General features: G+C 40.4%; 1 protein-coding gene across 2 annotated transcripts in view; it reads right to left on the bottom strand.

The window, feature by feature from the left end:
• The window catches only part of WDR11 (WD repeat domain 11), a 58,251-nt gene extending 45,246 nt beyond the window's left edge, over positions 1 to 13,005 (bottom strand). Inside the window, exons 1-6 of one of the 2 annotated variants that reach the window (XM_083616846.1) lie at positions 12,623 to 13,005; positions 10,744 to 10,855; positions 9,763 to 9,916; positions 5,011 to 5,184; positions 3,867 to 4,053; positions 908 to 1,073 (exon numbers count right to left, since the gene is read on the bottom strand). In XM_083616846.1, coding sequence (XP_083472972.1) covers positions 908 to 1,073; positions 3,867 to 4,053; positions 5,011 to 5,184; positions 9,763 to 9,916; positions 10,744 to 10,855; positions 12,623 to 12,708 — 879 coding nt within the window. In that variant the 5' untranslated portion in view covers positions 12,709 to 13,005. Of the gene's footprint in view, positions 1 to 907; positions 1,074 to 3,866; positions 4,054 to 5,010; positions 5,185 to 9,762; positions 9,917 to 10,743; positions 10,856 to 12,308; positions 12,572 to 12,622 lie in introns of those variants that run through there. The other variant, XM_083616847.1, reaches the window with a different exon arrangement.
• Positions 13,006 to 14,673: the final 1,668 nt, after the last annotated feature.

The raw sequence follows: 14,673 nt of genomic DNA, 5'->3' as shown, positions 1-14,673 counted from the left end.
GATAAGGCTTCAGACATGACTTAGCTGCCTAACCAAGCAGAAACAGATGTTCAAATAAGCTTGTGCCTTTGTTGGAGGAAACTTCCAAACAAGTATAACATGCCATTTCTTTTCACTATGGGGTTGTTTCCACTTTAGTAATTTTTATAATACCACAAAATGAGGTGGATTTTTCTAGCAGACACTAAAGAGCTGAATCATTGGTCATGTCAGACTCTTAAGTGTCTCATACCTTACAGCTTTTCACTACACATTGACCGCAGGACTACCAGCATCCAAACTCACAAGAAAAACCCAGCAACTGCTTATTGTATTTGTGGGTTTTTATAAAATACACTTTGCAAAGCCTAGAAATGCCTACTCGGAAGTCCTATTGAGTTCAATGAGGCTTACTCCCAGGTAAGTAGATTTGGATTACAGCCTTATGTTCTATTCTCCATTTTGTCACCCACAATCTTCAACAGCTCACATCAATAAAATTGTCAACAATTATTCTGGAATAGTGCTAGCAAGGAGGAAAAAGTGATCTCAAGGTTATAGCTGTCAGTTGTAATGCCCCTTCAAGGTTAGTTTATTTTTTTAACAATCAACCTTTGCTTTCATGTTCGTCACTGACTCACAACTTTTGTATTGGATGATTTTTGCACACATCCAGTGTATCAACAGAAACATCTGTATTCCATAAGGAAACAGAGCAAGTGAGCCAAGGCACTAAGTCTCAATAAAACCTTTGGGAAATGCTTTGTGGAAAAATCAAGCTTATTTAGCACAGGGCTGCATTTAGCCTGCAAATTAAAGTGTTTTGTCTCTTGTGTCATCTACAGCTTTGGACAAATACAGGGCAGAATGGAAATCTAAAGATAAAATGAAAACGAAGGCATGCACAATGGCAAGATGGATTTATTACCTGGAGGAAAGGCACTCCTGTTCTTTCGATTGCTATCACACCTACTGTCTGGTTTACTTCAAGGTCAAGAATCAAGATTTCTCTTGGGTAGAGTAACAACATGTAGTTTCGCTTGGAAGGCAGGTAGGATAGCTGAAGGCAGTCATTCAGTGTTACTGATTCAGCACTAGACACATCACAAATAAGTCTTATTAAAATACATTTCATTGCAAAGGGACCAGGATTTCAAGTGTTCAAATATCCAAAATGCAATCCATGATCAAATTAAACAGCTATATGTAATCAAGCTTTGCAAACAGCTACCAAGCCCATCTCAGATGCTTCTCTCATCGATAATTGATCATGCAACTATAGAAGCAGCATCTCTCCACGTTCTTAAGAACAGCCGAGCCATTGCATTAGTTACTAAGGGAAGCAGTAAGCATTTTTAAAGAGCTTTGCCCAGGCCAAGAAAAAGAGGATTCTTTCATTAACTGAGCAGACGTATTGGTTGGATAGTGAGAACAATCTTACAGGTTATATTCAAGTATACACCTAAGTGTTAAGTATAAACCTGAACATGTGACAAATGTGCCTTTGGAAACATCATACAGAGCCAGGATCGGCTGCAATCGCAGGTTTAGGTTCTGGAGTAAACCCAGGCTCCCTACATGGGTTTACAAACACCAGCATCACACCCTTTTAGTTTTTAGCTACGATAACCCACCTGTCATGTTCAATGCCCTCTTCTCCCATCCCTGATTACAGAGAACAGCAAAAGAAAAATGGAAATTCACCACCATTATATCACATTTATTTATAATATTTCAGCCTTTCCAGCTTATTCATACCTGCATGTACCCACTTAAAGCAATTTGAGAGGGACATGGAATAGGGCAAGCACTTACATACGGTATGTCTAATCCTAATAAAAGGCTCCAATTCAGACAAAGTTAATTATACTTGTCCGACTGAAATCAATGAAACTTGGGTAAGACCCATAATTCTTAAGGGCATGTGCAAGTCATCACCAAAAATACTTCTATCATTACTGGGCAATAAAGAAACAGCAGCTGCCCCACTAGTTTCCTTTTTGACAAGGAGGAAATGTAAATAGTTCTAGGCTTTTCATGCCCTTCCAGTTGACACGAGATCACATTTCACAAAGAATTGCAAAATGAGATGCCATCAAGCCTATTGTTCAAAACTTAAAGCTCTCATTAAAGTATTGATCTTACCAACATTAACATGTTGCATTCAGCACTGATTCACAATACAGTCTGATGAATTTGTTAAACAATTACTGACACATTTAAAGGTATTCAGGATGAAAAACAGCAACAAAGAAGGAAAATTGTGCCATATGGAGCTTAATGTTTAATTGTTTGCAGGAAAAATATCAAAATGCAATAATCAAGTTTAATAGGTGGTAATATTTTAAAAATCAACATAGAGATTTCCCCCTCCCCCCCACACACATTTACACACCAGTAGACACTTCCAAGACCCACAAAAGAGCACGCATTTTAAACAGGGCTTTTTACAGGAGAGCTTTCCAGCAGACTACATAATCAGGAAGCCAATTTTTACCACATTTCCTCCCTGCGATCATTCTCAAATACCCCACAACCATGTAGAAATACCACCACATGTGAACAAATAGATAAATTCTGAAGCAATTTATATAAACTTTTTTTTATGCTACAACAAATACAACCAACCAACCAACCAAAGAACAACAAAAATACCCATCCCTCCCTTCAAATGTTCTTATTGCATTACTGAAATTTTTATTCTGGGCAGTTTATAATGACAATTATTATGCACCCTCATTTTTTCATGAGATGATGATTCAGGGTACTGCTTTTTTCAGAATCCAAATCCCTGGAACTTGTCCATGAATTCCAGTGCTTGAAAATGCACGCAGTAGTTTATAGTCCATTCAAAGAAAGTATTGAAAGGTCCAACTGGCTTATTTACTGAATATAATGAATTGGTTTTCAACCTTTTTTTTGGCCATGCCCTACTTAAGCATCTCTAAAATCCTGACGACCCCCCCACCCCGGTGTCATATAATTCTTATTATTCAAAAAGAACTCCTACTCATGTGGAGGCAACCTAAAAGGCCATTAACTGTTAATAACTCATTCTCAAATTGCCCCCCTTAAAAATCAAATAATCAAATTGCCCCCCTGTGGGGCATGTGCCCCATGCTGGGAACCACGGCTATAATGTCATCTTTGTTCAGAAACAGCCCTACTGGCCAAGACAAACAATAAATTGTATGTAAGACCACCTTCAAATTCCAAAAGAATATAAAAAAACCTAATAACTTATGATTTTCTGCCCTGCAATGGTACTTCAAAATCTGAAAATGAGCTGCCTTCCCTTACCTATTGGTAGAGCTGACCCAAGCATCACTTCTTAGAGTAGAAAATTACTCACTGCTTCCCTTTGGGAGGAATCCAATGCTGCACAAACAGACTTACATTTGTGCATTGGGACTTCGCTTTCCTCTCCTCACCCCACAAGCAGTCTCCAACACACCCCAAAAATTTGCTCCAAATGATGCCCTGACTAACCGGAGCAGATTTCAAGGGTGCACAGGATGGATTGCACAAGCTGGTTGCACCAGCAGAAGTCTGCTCCAGTTGGCAGCAATCTTGTTTCAAAAGTGAAAAAGTAAACAAACTTTTTTGAAGCAAGATAACTTAAGTCACAAAGGGAAAATTGGTAAGTAACCATGTCTACATGGATAAAGGAAATATCTCATTCTGAAAGCCTGATATTTCACAGCCATATATGGCTTGAAACACTGACAGCAGTCCCAGGTCTCAAGCATAAAAATGGAATACTGGGCTTACCCTATCCCATTCTTGATTAGCCAGAACAACATGCCTTGCACTGTAGGTATTATATAGATTTATCTATATAGAACAAGTCTTGTGAGCACAGTAGAAAACACATGCTTAAGACTTACCTTGGTTTTTCATTAGTGATGAGAATTTTTACTTTGTCCAAGGCCTTTTTAGCCCCTGCAGCAGATACCAGCTTGTTATGAACAGGACTAGAACGAGGGCTGGAAATGTAAACCTTTTTCCCTGAACTGACAGGAGCCTTGGAAGGAGAGAAGTCCGAAATGAACACTATCCCCTCACTTGTAAGCACTGCAGCAAGAAAAGAGACAGTTATTACTGTAAAATATGAGGAGAGATTTGATGGTAGCATTTCACTTTTCAATGTATTTCTGGAATGAAAAGTGGTAACAAATTTTACGAATGCTCAAATACATGGCAAACTGATAAAAGGAACATCCTTGTGGAAAAGAGTGATAGATGACCCATTCTTATTTGAGGCCATAAAAGTTTAACCCTTTAAAAAAATTATGTAAGGTTACTGGCAGACACAGTTGCCCTTCACTAACTTTCACCTACTTGCAGCTCCTCAACTATATTGTGTTATCCCAAAGCAATCTCCCCAACCAGGCACCTTCAAGGTGTTTTGGAGCACAATTCCCATAATCTCTGACCACTGGCCATGCTTGGTGAGACTAAGGGGACTTGTAGTACAAGGAATCTGGTTGGAAAATGCTGCCAATTCTTATATGCAACACTTTATATAAGAATATATATATATATAGAGAGAGAGAGAGAGCTGCAGTCCTATACAACTCACCCAAAAGCAAGTTCCAGTGAATTTAATTGGACCATCTTCTGAATGAACATGCCAAGCTACATATCTCTTCACATGTAATACACAGAAGCTATTTCCTCATTTCTAATTATTACACCCCATAGGCATGATAAAGCTGTATTTGCATTGTAATATGAGCTACAATTTCACCCTCCACAACTTTGACTTGAGGCAAACTTTGTAATTAACTACGAATTCATGACTTCCCTTCACAATCTTATTTGACCAATTCAGATTCATTTCCCCTACAAACTACCTCTAAAATAACACAAGGTTAATGAAGCTGTCCGATGTTGTTCACTCTCAGTTCTCATGTTGCATTTTTAAGCCTCTGTGGCACATGTTACAATATAACAGCAAGATTTTGTATGACAGCAATATTCAGTCCTGTAGAACAGAAAGGTAACATACTTTCCTAAAACAGAACTCACATGTCAAATTTGAAGGATCAAAGGGATCAAACGAGAAAGAAAGGATGTTTTCTGCATAACTTTTCTTCCAGAGTTTTGTGCCAGTATCTGCATTCCATAACACTATGTAATTTGGTGGGTGAACTGCAAGGAGAAGATCTCGAGAGGCATCCTGATTCCACAGCCACTGCATGTCTGTCAAAAGGTAAAAGTAAAAGGAAAGGAAAGGAAAGGTGGAGGAAAAAGAGGGAGAGATGAAAACAGTCAGTCAATCTTGGAACTAAAAATAACAGCTCCCCTTTTCATCTTCTAGGTTTCTGAGGCAAACATCAGAATGTGGCATCAGTAAAACATAAAGTTAGAGCTCTCATTATTGATGTAAAAAGAAAAACTGATACCAGAATTGCTCAAACCATCTTACAAGTAACGAGAGCCACGCACAGACAGCACCTCTTTCCTCCTACAAACTCATGGTCCCAAGAGCTCACACAACTCAGCCAAGTCCTGCTGCCAACCCTTGCCAATGTATCTCGCCCAAGGACATCCCAGAACATTTGTAATCAGTGAAAGAACATGGCACTTGTACATGGGTAGAGCTTGACATCAAAAGAGACTGAAGCTACTAAAAACCAGCAGTTAAGGAATCCTGAGCCAAACCCACATAAGTGTGCAAGTGTAAATTGCATTTTCCCTTTGTTAACAGAAAATGCAGAAATTTTTCAGGGTGCATTGGAAATATTTTCCCTAGCATGCTTATTTACTTGTATTTAGCAAAGTTTAGCTAAAAACTTTTAAGCTGCCAACGTTACCTAATGCTGTATTTGCAACTTTCATAGTTATGAATTAATTCCAACAGATACGGTGACTTTAATAATTCAGGCACAGGTGACATCAATATTGAATTACTTCAAGCTACAAACAGCAATCCAAATTATGCTGTAGTATTCTCCACTGACAGGAGACCCAGACATAATACAATGCCCTGCTCAGAGATATGCACTGGCTGCCAATGTGTTACTGGGCCAAATTCAAGATGCTATTTATTAGTATATAAATCAATCAACAGTTTGAGACCTGTTTGCTTGATCCAGTGTATGCCCATTTAAGCACTTAGGTCTGTGAAACTAGCACTTTTGCAGATGTTTCTTCTGCGCTTCCAAGAAAATTGTAAGCCGCTTAGAGGTCTTTTGTTCTAGCAAGTGGCTTATAAATGTTAAATGAACAAAAATTTCTGGTGGAATAATTTTAGCCACCCACCCCATGGGCAACAGAGATGCATGACGACTTGATTAAATGCAACCAATTAATACACATTCTGTATTTCACAGGTAAACATGAAAAATGAAATATAAACCCAAAACCTGTCACTAAGTTCACTGAAGAGAATTCATATTTCAATTGCACTTTTTAAGCAGTAAGTTGTTTCAACAAATCTTAATCATGAAGTCTTTTTCTTTTTTTACAGCTAGGATCACCAAGGCTCAGATCAATAAATGTTCCAGGACAGAATATCTGACATAATGGGTGTAGATTTTATTTCTTTGCCCATCAGCAAAGATCTTCAAATGGCACTTACAAATCTAATAAATCTAAACCTTAGGATTATACTGTAACATCACTTTTCACTAGGAAAGTCCTGAAGCGATTTAAAATAATACCTAAGTCTACACAAAATTAAACTTTATGTCAGAGGTTGCCAACCTTTTGGGACCAGTGGGCACATCTGGAGTTTTGAGAAAATGTTATGGAGTGCCAGTCAGGAAATGGCTGCAGTTGGATATGTTGCATGACACAATTTTGCTGCAATTTGGTGTGTGGCATAACACAAATGGGCTGCCACTTCTAAAACAGAGCAAAAAAGGAGACAGGGCCAAAAAATGATGTGGGCATCAGCCACCTCCATCAGTGGGAAAAAGTAATCTATATATCATTGTTCTCATTTTAAACTATTCCTTATCTGTGACAGAGGAAGCTAAAATTAATAAGTAAAAATGACATCTAAGAAAAATGAATTCTGAAGAGAATGTGAATAATTATTGGAAGGGAATTACAATGCTTTCATTTTTATGTTGCCAACAATTGAGGAATGCATTAAAGATTACCTTACGTATGTGGGCAGCTTAATAGATAATGAATGTATCCACAGAGAAACATCGGAACTAAATAACAGCAAAACCTTTTCAGCAATTAAACAACTTAGTATTAGATAAAAGTATTCAGCATTGAATAGTTAAGTTATGCATTGTGACCATTTCCTTTTCCACATCATCATCAGAAGCAATCCACACAGATTGCGTGTAACTTCACCAGCTTTTTAGCAATGCAGTAAAGGGGTGGGGGTGGAATCTTTGGGTCATTATGGTACATGAAAAGTTTTATGAGACAACTTGGCAAGCAAACTATCAATTATTCATGAAAACCCATGCTGGAAATTAAATTTCACCAAGATGCTGTGAATTTTACTTCAGGAATAAAAGACATCTATAACTGTGATGATAATGAGGAATGTGGGCAGCATTATACACAGCAGGAGATGCACAGCTTCCTGGAAAGTCGGGAGGGGGAGAGAGAGTGGAGTGCCACAAGAGAACTGAGAGACATTAAAGGGCATTAATGGGGGGAGAGGCAGAATGAGAGAGAAAATGTTGAATACAGTATTTTCTTTTTGCTCAAGATGCCACAGTCCACAATTTAAAGGGGAATCCCTGTATATTATTACAGTGGTACCTCAGGTTACATACGCTTCAGGTTACAGACTCTGCTAACCCAGAAATAGTGCTTCAGGTTAAGAACTTTGCTTCAGGATAAGAACAGAAATTGGGCTCCGGCGGTGCGGCGGCAGTAGGAGGCCCCATTAGCTAAAGTGGTGCTTCAGGTTAAGAACAGTTTCAGGTTAAGAACGGACCTCTGGAACGAATTAAGTACTTAACCCGAGGTACCACTGTACTGTCTTTTACTGAAAGATATTAAATTAGCAGTTAGTGCCATTTGATAATGATACATCTGTCAGGGTTACCACAAATACCTTTATTAGATTCTAAACCAAATCTATCTTAGATCAATTACATGATACCAAAAGTCTGAAAAAGAAGATAGAGACAACATGAAGACCTTTTGCAGGGGCTCAGCCACTGAGCTATGACTCTATACAATGTTTCATTTTTGCAAGTTAGTCTATAACATTATCAGTCGTCTCCAATATTGCTTTGCTGGCATCATCAAGAGAAATATCATAGGCTCATTTCAAGATACCTGTTACTTTTCACATAAAAGACCCCAAATTTCATCCCCCACCTGCCAGGCATTGTGATGAAGCAAAAAATATGAACAAGTCTAGGTATGCAAGCTTCAGTGATAGTGTAGTTTGTTGGTTGTGGATGCAAATCGGCAGTTATACAACCTGTACCACAAGCTGAAATGCAGCTGCTGAACTAATTCACTGTTGCCTAGCGACGGAGTGGCCTTCTCCAGAAACTGAGCTAACAAGTTTAGGGTAGCCTTGAACAATGGGGCATTGTTTGTCATATTTAACAAGGCTGGAAAGTCTGTATAAGCCCAACTCTGCAGGTTTTAAACCCTTTCCCTATGGCACTAATAGAAATAGATAGGAGCAACAGAACACTGAAATAAACACATTTTTCAAAATGTATAAACCACACAATAAATTGAGGGTCGTTTATATTTATTAGACTTTGTCAGCAGTACGAGACAGTAAGTCAATACTGGACAAATAAACCAAGGGAAGCTGTAAGACCATGGAGAATGCGAGAGAGGGTAGTGGGTACAGAAAACTAAGGGGGGAGATTGTTATGCCCAGAGGAGGTGAGATAAGGAGAGAGTTATGACCTTGAAATGCAAGGATTTACCATTGCATAATAGAGTTGGAAGGGACCTTAGGAAATCATCTAATCCCAATTCCCTGCTCAGTGTAAGATCTGCACTGCAGGATGCAACCACAGCCTCCATAACAGGTGGCTGTTCCAAGCTTCACTTAAACAAGAGGCCTCTTGAGGCAGCCTGCTGCACTGTTAAACCAAATCTTTCTTTTAGAAAGTTTTTACTAATGTTCAACTGAAATCCGCTTTCATGCACTTTGCACCCATTAATTGCAGACCTGTGCTCTGGAGCAGCAGATAGCAAGCCTGCTCCATCTTCTGCATGAGAGCCCTTCAGATATTTGAAGACCACTATCTTGTCTCCTCTTAAATCTTCCTCCAGAATAAACCCACTCAGCTCTTTCAACCATTCCTCACAGGATTCGGTTTCTAAACTTCTCACCATCCTGGGCCTCTGGACTTTCCTAACAGATATACTTACAGTACAATCCTATTCAAAAGTCCCACCAGCAAAGCAAATTAAATGTTTAAAAACAGGTAAATGAAATATGTCTTCCATGCAAGAAGGAACACACATGCAGGAATTACTTGAATGTAAATGGAAGCATACAGATTGACTACTTATTGTTCGTAACCTTCTTCTTTTAGCTAGCAAATCCATTTACAGTGGTACCTTGGGTTAAGAACTTAATTCGTTCCAGAGGTCCGTTCTTAACCTGAAACACCACTTTAGCTAATGGGGCCTCCTGCTGCCGCTGCACCGCAGGCGTGCAATTTCTGTTCTCATCCTGAAGCAAAGCTCTTAACCCGAGGTACTATTTCTGGGTTAGCGGAGTCTGTAACCTGAAGCGTATGTAACCTGAAGCGTATGTAACCCGAGATACCACTGTATTACTTCACGATGGTGTAACACACACACACACAAAAGTTTCCTTACCTTGAATGGGTTTTGTGTGCTCTTGTATTTCACAGCGAGCAGCTCCTGTAGCAACATCCCAAACAATGATCTTTCCAGTGGCATCAGCAGAAGCCAAGCGCAAAGAATAAGGTGATCCAATATTGTGATGGTAGTTTTCCTTAGCCCATTTAACCTAAACATAGGAAGATAAGTAACATTCAGAGATATTTGTAACATAAACAGAAGCATGAAATACTATTTTTAACAATTTGCGTTTTCATACTGTATTTTTATGTTATGAACCACCCTGAGATATACAAATGAAGGCCGGTATATAAATTTAATATAAATAAATAAATAATGGAACTGAAGAAATTAGAACCTGAGACTAATACTAGTATATGCAACTTACAAATCTGTAACATGAGGTTGTATAGTAAGTAATAAATGAATTGGGAAGAGTGAATAAATCCCAAGGCGCAAACAAATCTAATACCACCAATATTCTTATATGGCAATTTGAAATTAACAAATTTCAAATTCACCGCATTCTCTCTGACAGTGAACTCAAGTGGTAAGTGCTGACAGAAATTAAACCAAAGCATGAGGAGGACCACCAAGATGTGGACAAGTACAACAAACTTTAAAAAACAAACAAACAAGCACCTCCCCCCACAAGTGCCCAGTGAAGATTGAATATACTCTGTAGCCTCAGAATATACTCTGTAGCCTCAGAATATACTCTGTAGCCACAAAATGTTGAGTGTTCGGTAAAAAAATAAGAGAACTGGACGATAGGAATGAAATATCTTGATTGAAAATAATGGCTCACTGCAACATTGAACATGAACACTTCTGTCAAGAGGTGTGGTTAGATAGCAATACGCTTGTTACTTCTTACAACTGAAACAGCATTATGAAAACAAATGCAATTACTGCCTAAACATGATAGGGTTGCTGTTTGATTATTTTCTCTTACCTGATTTTTACATTAAACAGGTTACAATGTTATTAACTTACCTTGACCACATTAGCTTTGTGCCTTTCCAAAACCTGTAGGGTCTGGGCAGTCTTGGAATCAATAACCAGAACGAGAGAATGGCATCCATATGCAATCAACCCTTGCCAGCCCCTAGAAAATAGTAATCATACTGTCAGACACAGAAACATAATTTTGGTAAGCCGCAGAACAAAAACAAAGCCAAAACATATGAAATGCATGATTAAACTACACTGCTTGGAGACTGGTGTTAAGTGGTATATAAATTATAGAAATAAATTAGATCCAAAGTTATAGTCACTGAATGTCTCAAACCATCCTCCACTCCAAAAAAAAAGGGGGAAGTGAAAGCAACTCTAGCTGAATCACTAGAGAACTGAAAGAATCTTTTGGCAACCACTCCTACGCATAAAAAGAACCCCCAAATTGTTGTATTTACCAACTGCAGGAGACTTTTCCCTAAGTCTTGTGCTTTTATTTCTACCCTACCATAAATCCCTCTTAAGTGTTTTACAAACAGTTTTCATTTCCACTTAATAAGGACAAGCTGCAACAAAACATGCCTCTCCTGTATGGGTCTCTACAGCCACAGCAAGCGCTGTAACTCTCCCAACGGTTTGACTTTACACCCGAAGGTGCACTCTTCTGTTGTCTCCCGAGACAGAAAGATGCCAACCAAGCCAGTTCAAGTTTCTTCATCCTATACTTGATTGAAATCAACCCAGTTGCCAAAGCTCACACACCCATGTTGCTGCCTGCTCTCATAATCAAGCACTACACCTGTTATTCTTTTCTTAACCCACACATGGCTGGCACCCGTCTGTCTATGTGCCTTTGGCAGAGAAGTCAAAGTTACATACATGTCAGCCCACACATGTTCCATACAGTGTTTTTTCTGGGGAGAACGCATACTCCTAAACATTTTGTGAATCTAAGTTTAGCCTCATTGAGGAGCAGTATTTCAATATGAGTAGGAAAATGAGAGTACCCCTTAACATTTTTTTGTGGGGGGGGGGAGAACTGGTTCCATCCATAAAAATACACACACACACAGTGCTTTTTTAAAAAAATGTTTAGGGGTACAGTGGTACCTCGGGTTAAGAACTTAATTTGTTCTGGAGGTCCGTTCTTAACCTGAAACTGTTCTTAACCTGAAGCACCACTTTAGCTTATGGGACCTCCTGCTGCCGCTGTGCCGCCGGAGCACAATTTCTGTTCTTATCCTGAAGCAAAGTTCTTAATCCGAGGTACTATTTTGGGGTTAGCAGAATCTGTAACCTGAAGCGTCTGTAACCTGAAGCGCCTGTAACCTGAGTTAGCACTGTACTCTCATTTTCACTCAAGAAAATCACCATTTTATAGTTCAAATCAGGAAAAATAAAAACAGTACAGTAAATAGACAAAAGCACAAAGATTCACAAAATGTTTATGGTATGCTTATCCCTGCGTACCCCCAGAAGCACTGTATATACATATACACACACACACACACACACACACACACTTGCACCATAACCCCATACATGCTTTAGCAATAGTTTGCATTATGTAGCTCTTCTTGAAGGCTCTATGAACTTCACTCAACTGCCATTAGCAGCTTACACGCCTCAGGGAAATACTGGATCCTTTGCTCCTAAAACCCCCTCTCACATTAGGACCATAAGGCTGGTTGGTCTTAGGCGCCCCTCTCACGCCCATCCACTGCGACCCTGCGCACGCCTACTCGCGAGTAAGCCTCGCTGAAGTCTACAGGGCTCCAGCATCTGAGATGGGACAGCCGCCACCTCTCTCTCTCTCTCTGGTAGCTCGCGCGGAGCTATAACGACCCCCTCTGTCCCCGCCGGCCTGGGTGGCCTGTGGCCGCCTCCTCCCCGGTCCCTCGCCGCTTCCCCCACTCACCAGTCCGCCGCCCCTCGGTTTTGCGGGTTGAGCGCCCCGGTGAGGGTCCGGGCCGACAGCTTGATGTTGACCATGTAGGGCTGCATGGCTGTGAAGGGAACAAGGTGGGGGCGGACCGGTGGGCCAGAGCGGCCGACAGGTCAGGGAAAAGTACCTACGGAGAACTATGGAAGGAAGCGATCTCCGTTAGATGGCGCACCACCAATCCAGCTCCCCGACTGATCCGGTGTATCCCCTCAGCCGAAGAAGATTGGTTCCGCCCCCCAAATGATAGTTCAGTTTGGAGTTTGTGTTGGGGGCGAGGGGGAAGGGGATCCTAGGAAAGATTGGGCAGGGCTCCCGGCTGATCCTTTTCCGCGTACTAAGGCAACGGAAACTGCTGTTGCTTAACCCGCCTTCGTTCTCTTTTGAGCATGCTCAGGAGCCTTCAGAGCAGATACTGCCTTTCGTTTCTGGCTTTAATCACGCGGACGGGATTACTGACATTTATTATTTTACTGCCCTGCCATAGAGCGAGGAGGCAGGGATTGTTCAGAGGAACGAAGAAGATGTAACTAAATCTAGAGCAGGAAAATGCAAGATATTCGTAATTATAATTTATTTTGGGAGGTTTTTTTTGGCGGAGGGCGGCATGCCAGTGATGCCAGAAGCAAAAGTGTGTGTAGAAGAACTATGAATGTGACTACTTGGCGCTTTAGGCGCTCACATAACCCTCCCTACCCTTCACCTAAGGTGAACAAGAGGTATTACCTGAATTCAAGGATACAGTATGCAGCCAGACAAAAACAGTCAAGGAGGATGCAAAGAAGGGCTGGTGAAGGATGCGACTTAGAGACCAGTGTGCCTGGGGGGGGGCCTGGGGAGAATCCCGAGGGCCAGATAGAGATGCATGATGGACTGCATTTGACCCCTAGTCCCGACATTTCTCTTTCCTAGTGTAAGGTAGTTAAGGGTTCTCTGGAACACGGTTTGAAAACCACAGGCTTGCTGCTTGTTGCCTTGAGGTTGTTAGAAAGAAACAAGACAAGGTTACCTGACCAAGCTTGGAGGAAAACTCTTTCCTTAAGAATAATTTTCTGCTTGGTAACTGGCAGCTTTTTACAGAAGATATCTATTTTTAAGCCTAACAAGCCTTGTGGGACTGAAAAGCATGTTATTTTGTACTATCTCTGTGATTTGTCCTTCCCAAGTGGGCAGAGGCTGGCTTGGTGCTGTATTGAAGACAAAAGACGACCAGGCAGCTAAGGAAGTAAGGAAGTTCCCTGGAAGCACAGATCAGAGAATGTCTCTCCTGCTGCTCTTTTACTCCTGGCTCTGCACCATTCATGCTTTCTATAATTACTTGAGGGTTTTGCTGTTCTGGATAATGCCTTGTGTTGATAAGCTGTTTGCAAAGAGTGATTGCTATTTTCTCCTTTGTCTGGCTTGAATAGACTTGTGAGGTAGCAAGGTGACAGCAATTTTGTAGGATCTGGAGTTGTATAGGTTTTTGTGATACTGTATTGTAATAATTCAGAAATTTAATCCCCTGATGGGAAGAGACAAACACATTTTCCGAACAATGCTTTGAGAAACAATAGGATAATTCTGTTTCCCAGTCAATGTGCTGTTATCATAGACACCACCAGACTGATACATCTTTTCTATGTTATTCTTGACACACAGCCCTTTGTGTGTAGGTTACACAACTTTTTGGGAAGATGCATCTTGCATACATATTGTGCAGGGTGACTTTCCTCCCCTGATGCCAACCCTAAAGCTATTAAAGTGGCCTTTTCCAGCCTTGATTCCCCATATGTTGTGGAATCACATGTTATTATAAGGTGAGCAGCGCCTGAAGTGGATATTTTTCATTCCATTTTTAAAAAGACAGCTATAATATTTTGCTATGCCTAGATAGAAGAGGCAGATAGGATTTCAGTCAGGTATGAAGTCCTGCCATGTTGCAATTTCTTGCCACCCACAAGAGTTTTACACTTACAGCCCCCCCCCCCCTTTTTAGAGGGGAGTAACAAAGATAGGGCTTCTTGTCCCATTTCCCTGTAGGTACT

Source organism: Podarcis filfolensis (assembly GCF_964270895.1).
Source record: "Podarcis filfolensis genome assembly, chromosome: 5".
Taxonomy (NCBI): domain Eukaryota; kingdom Metazoa; phylum Chordata; class Lepidosauria; order Squamata; family Lacertidae; genus Podarcis; species Podarcis filfolensis.
This window is presented reverse-complemented; position numbering and strand designations above follow the sequence as displayed.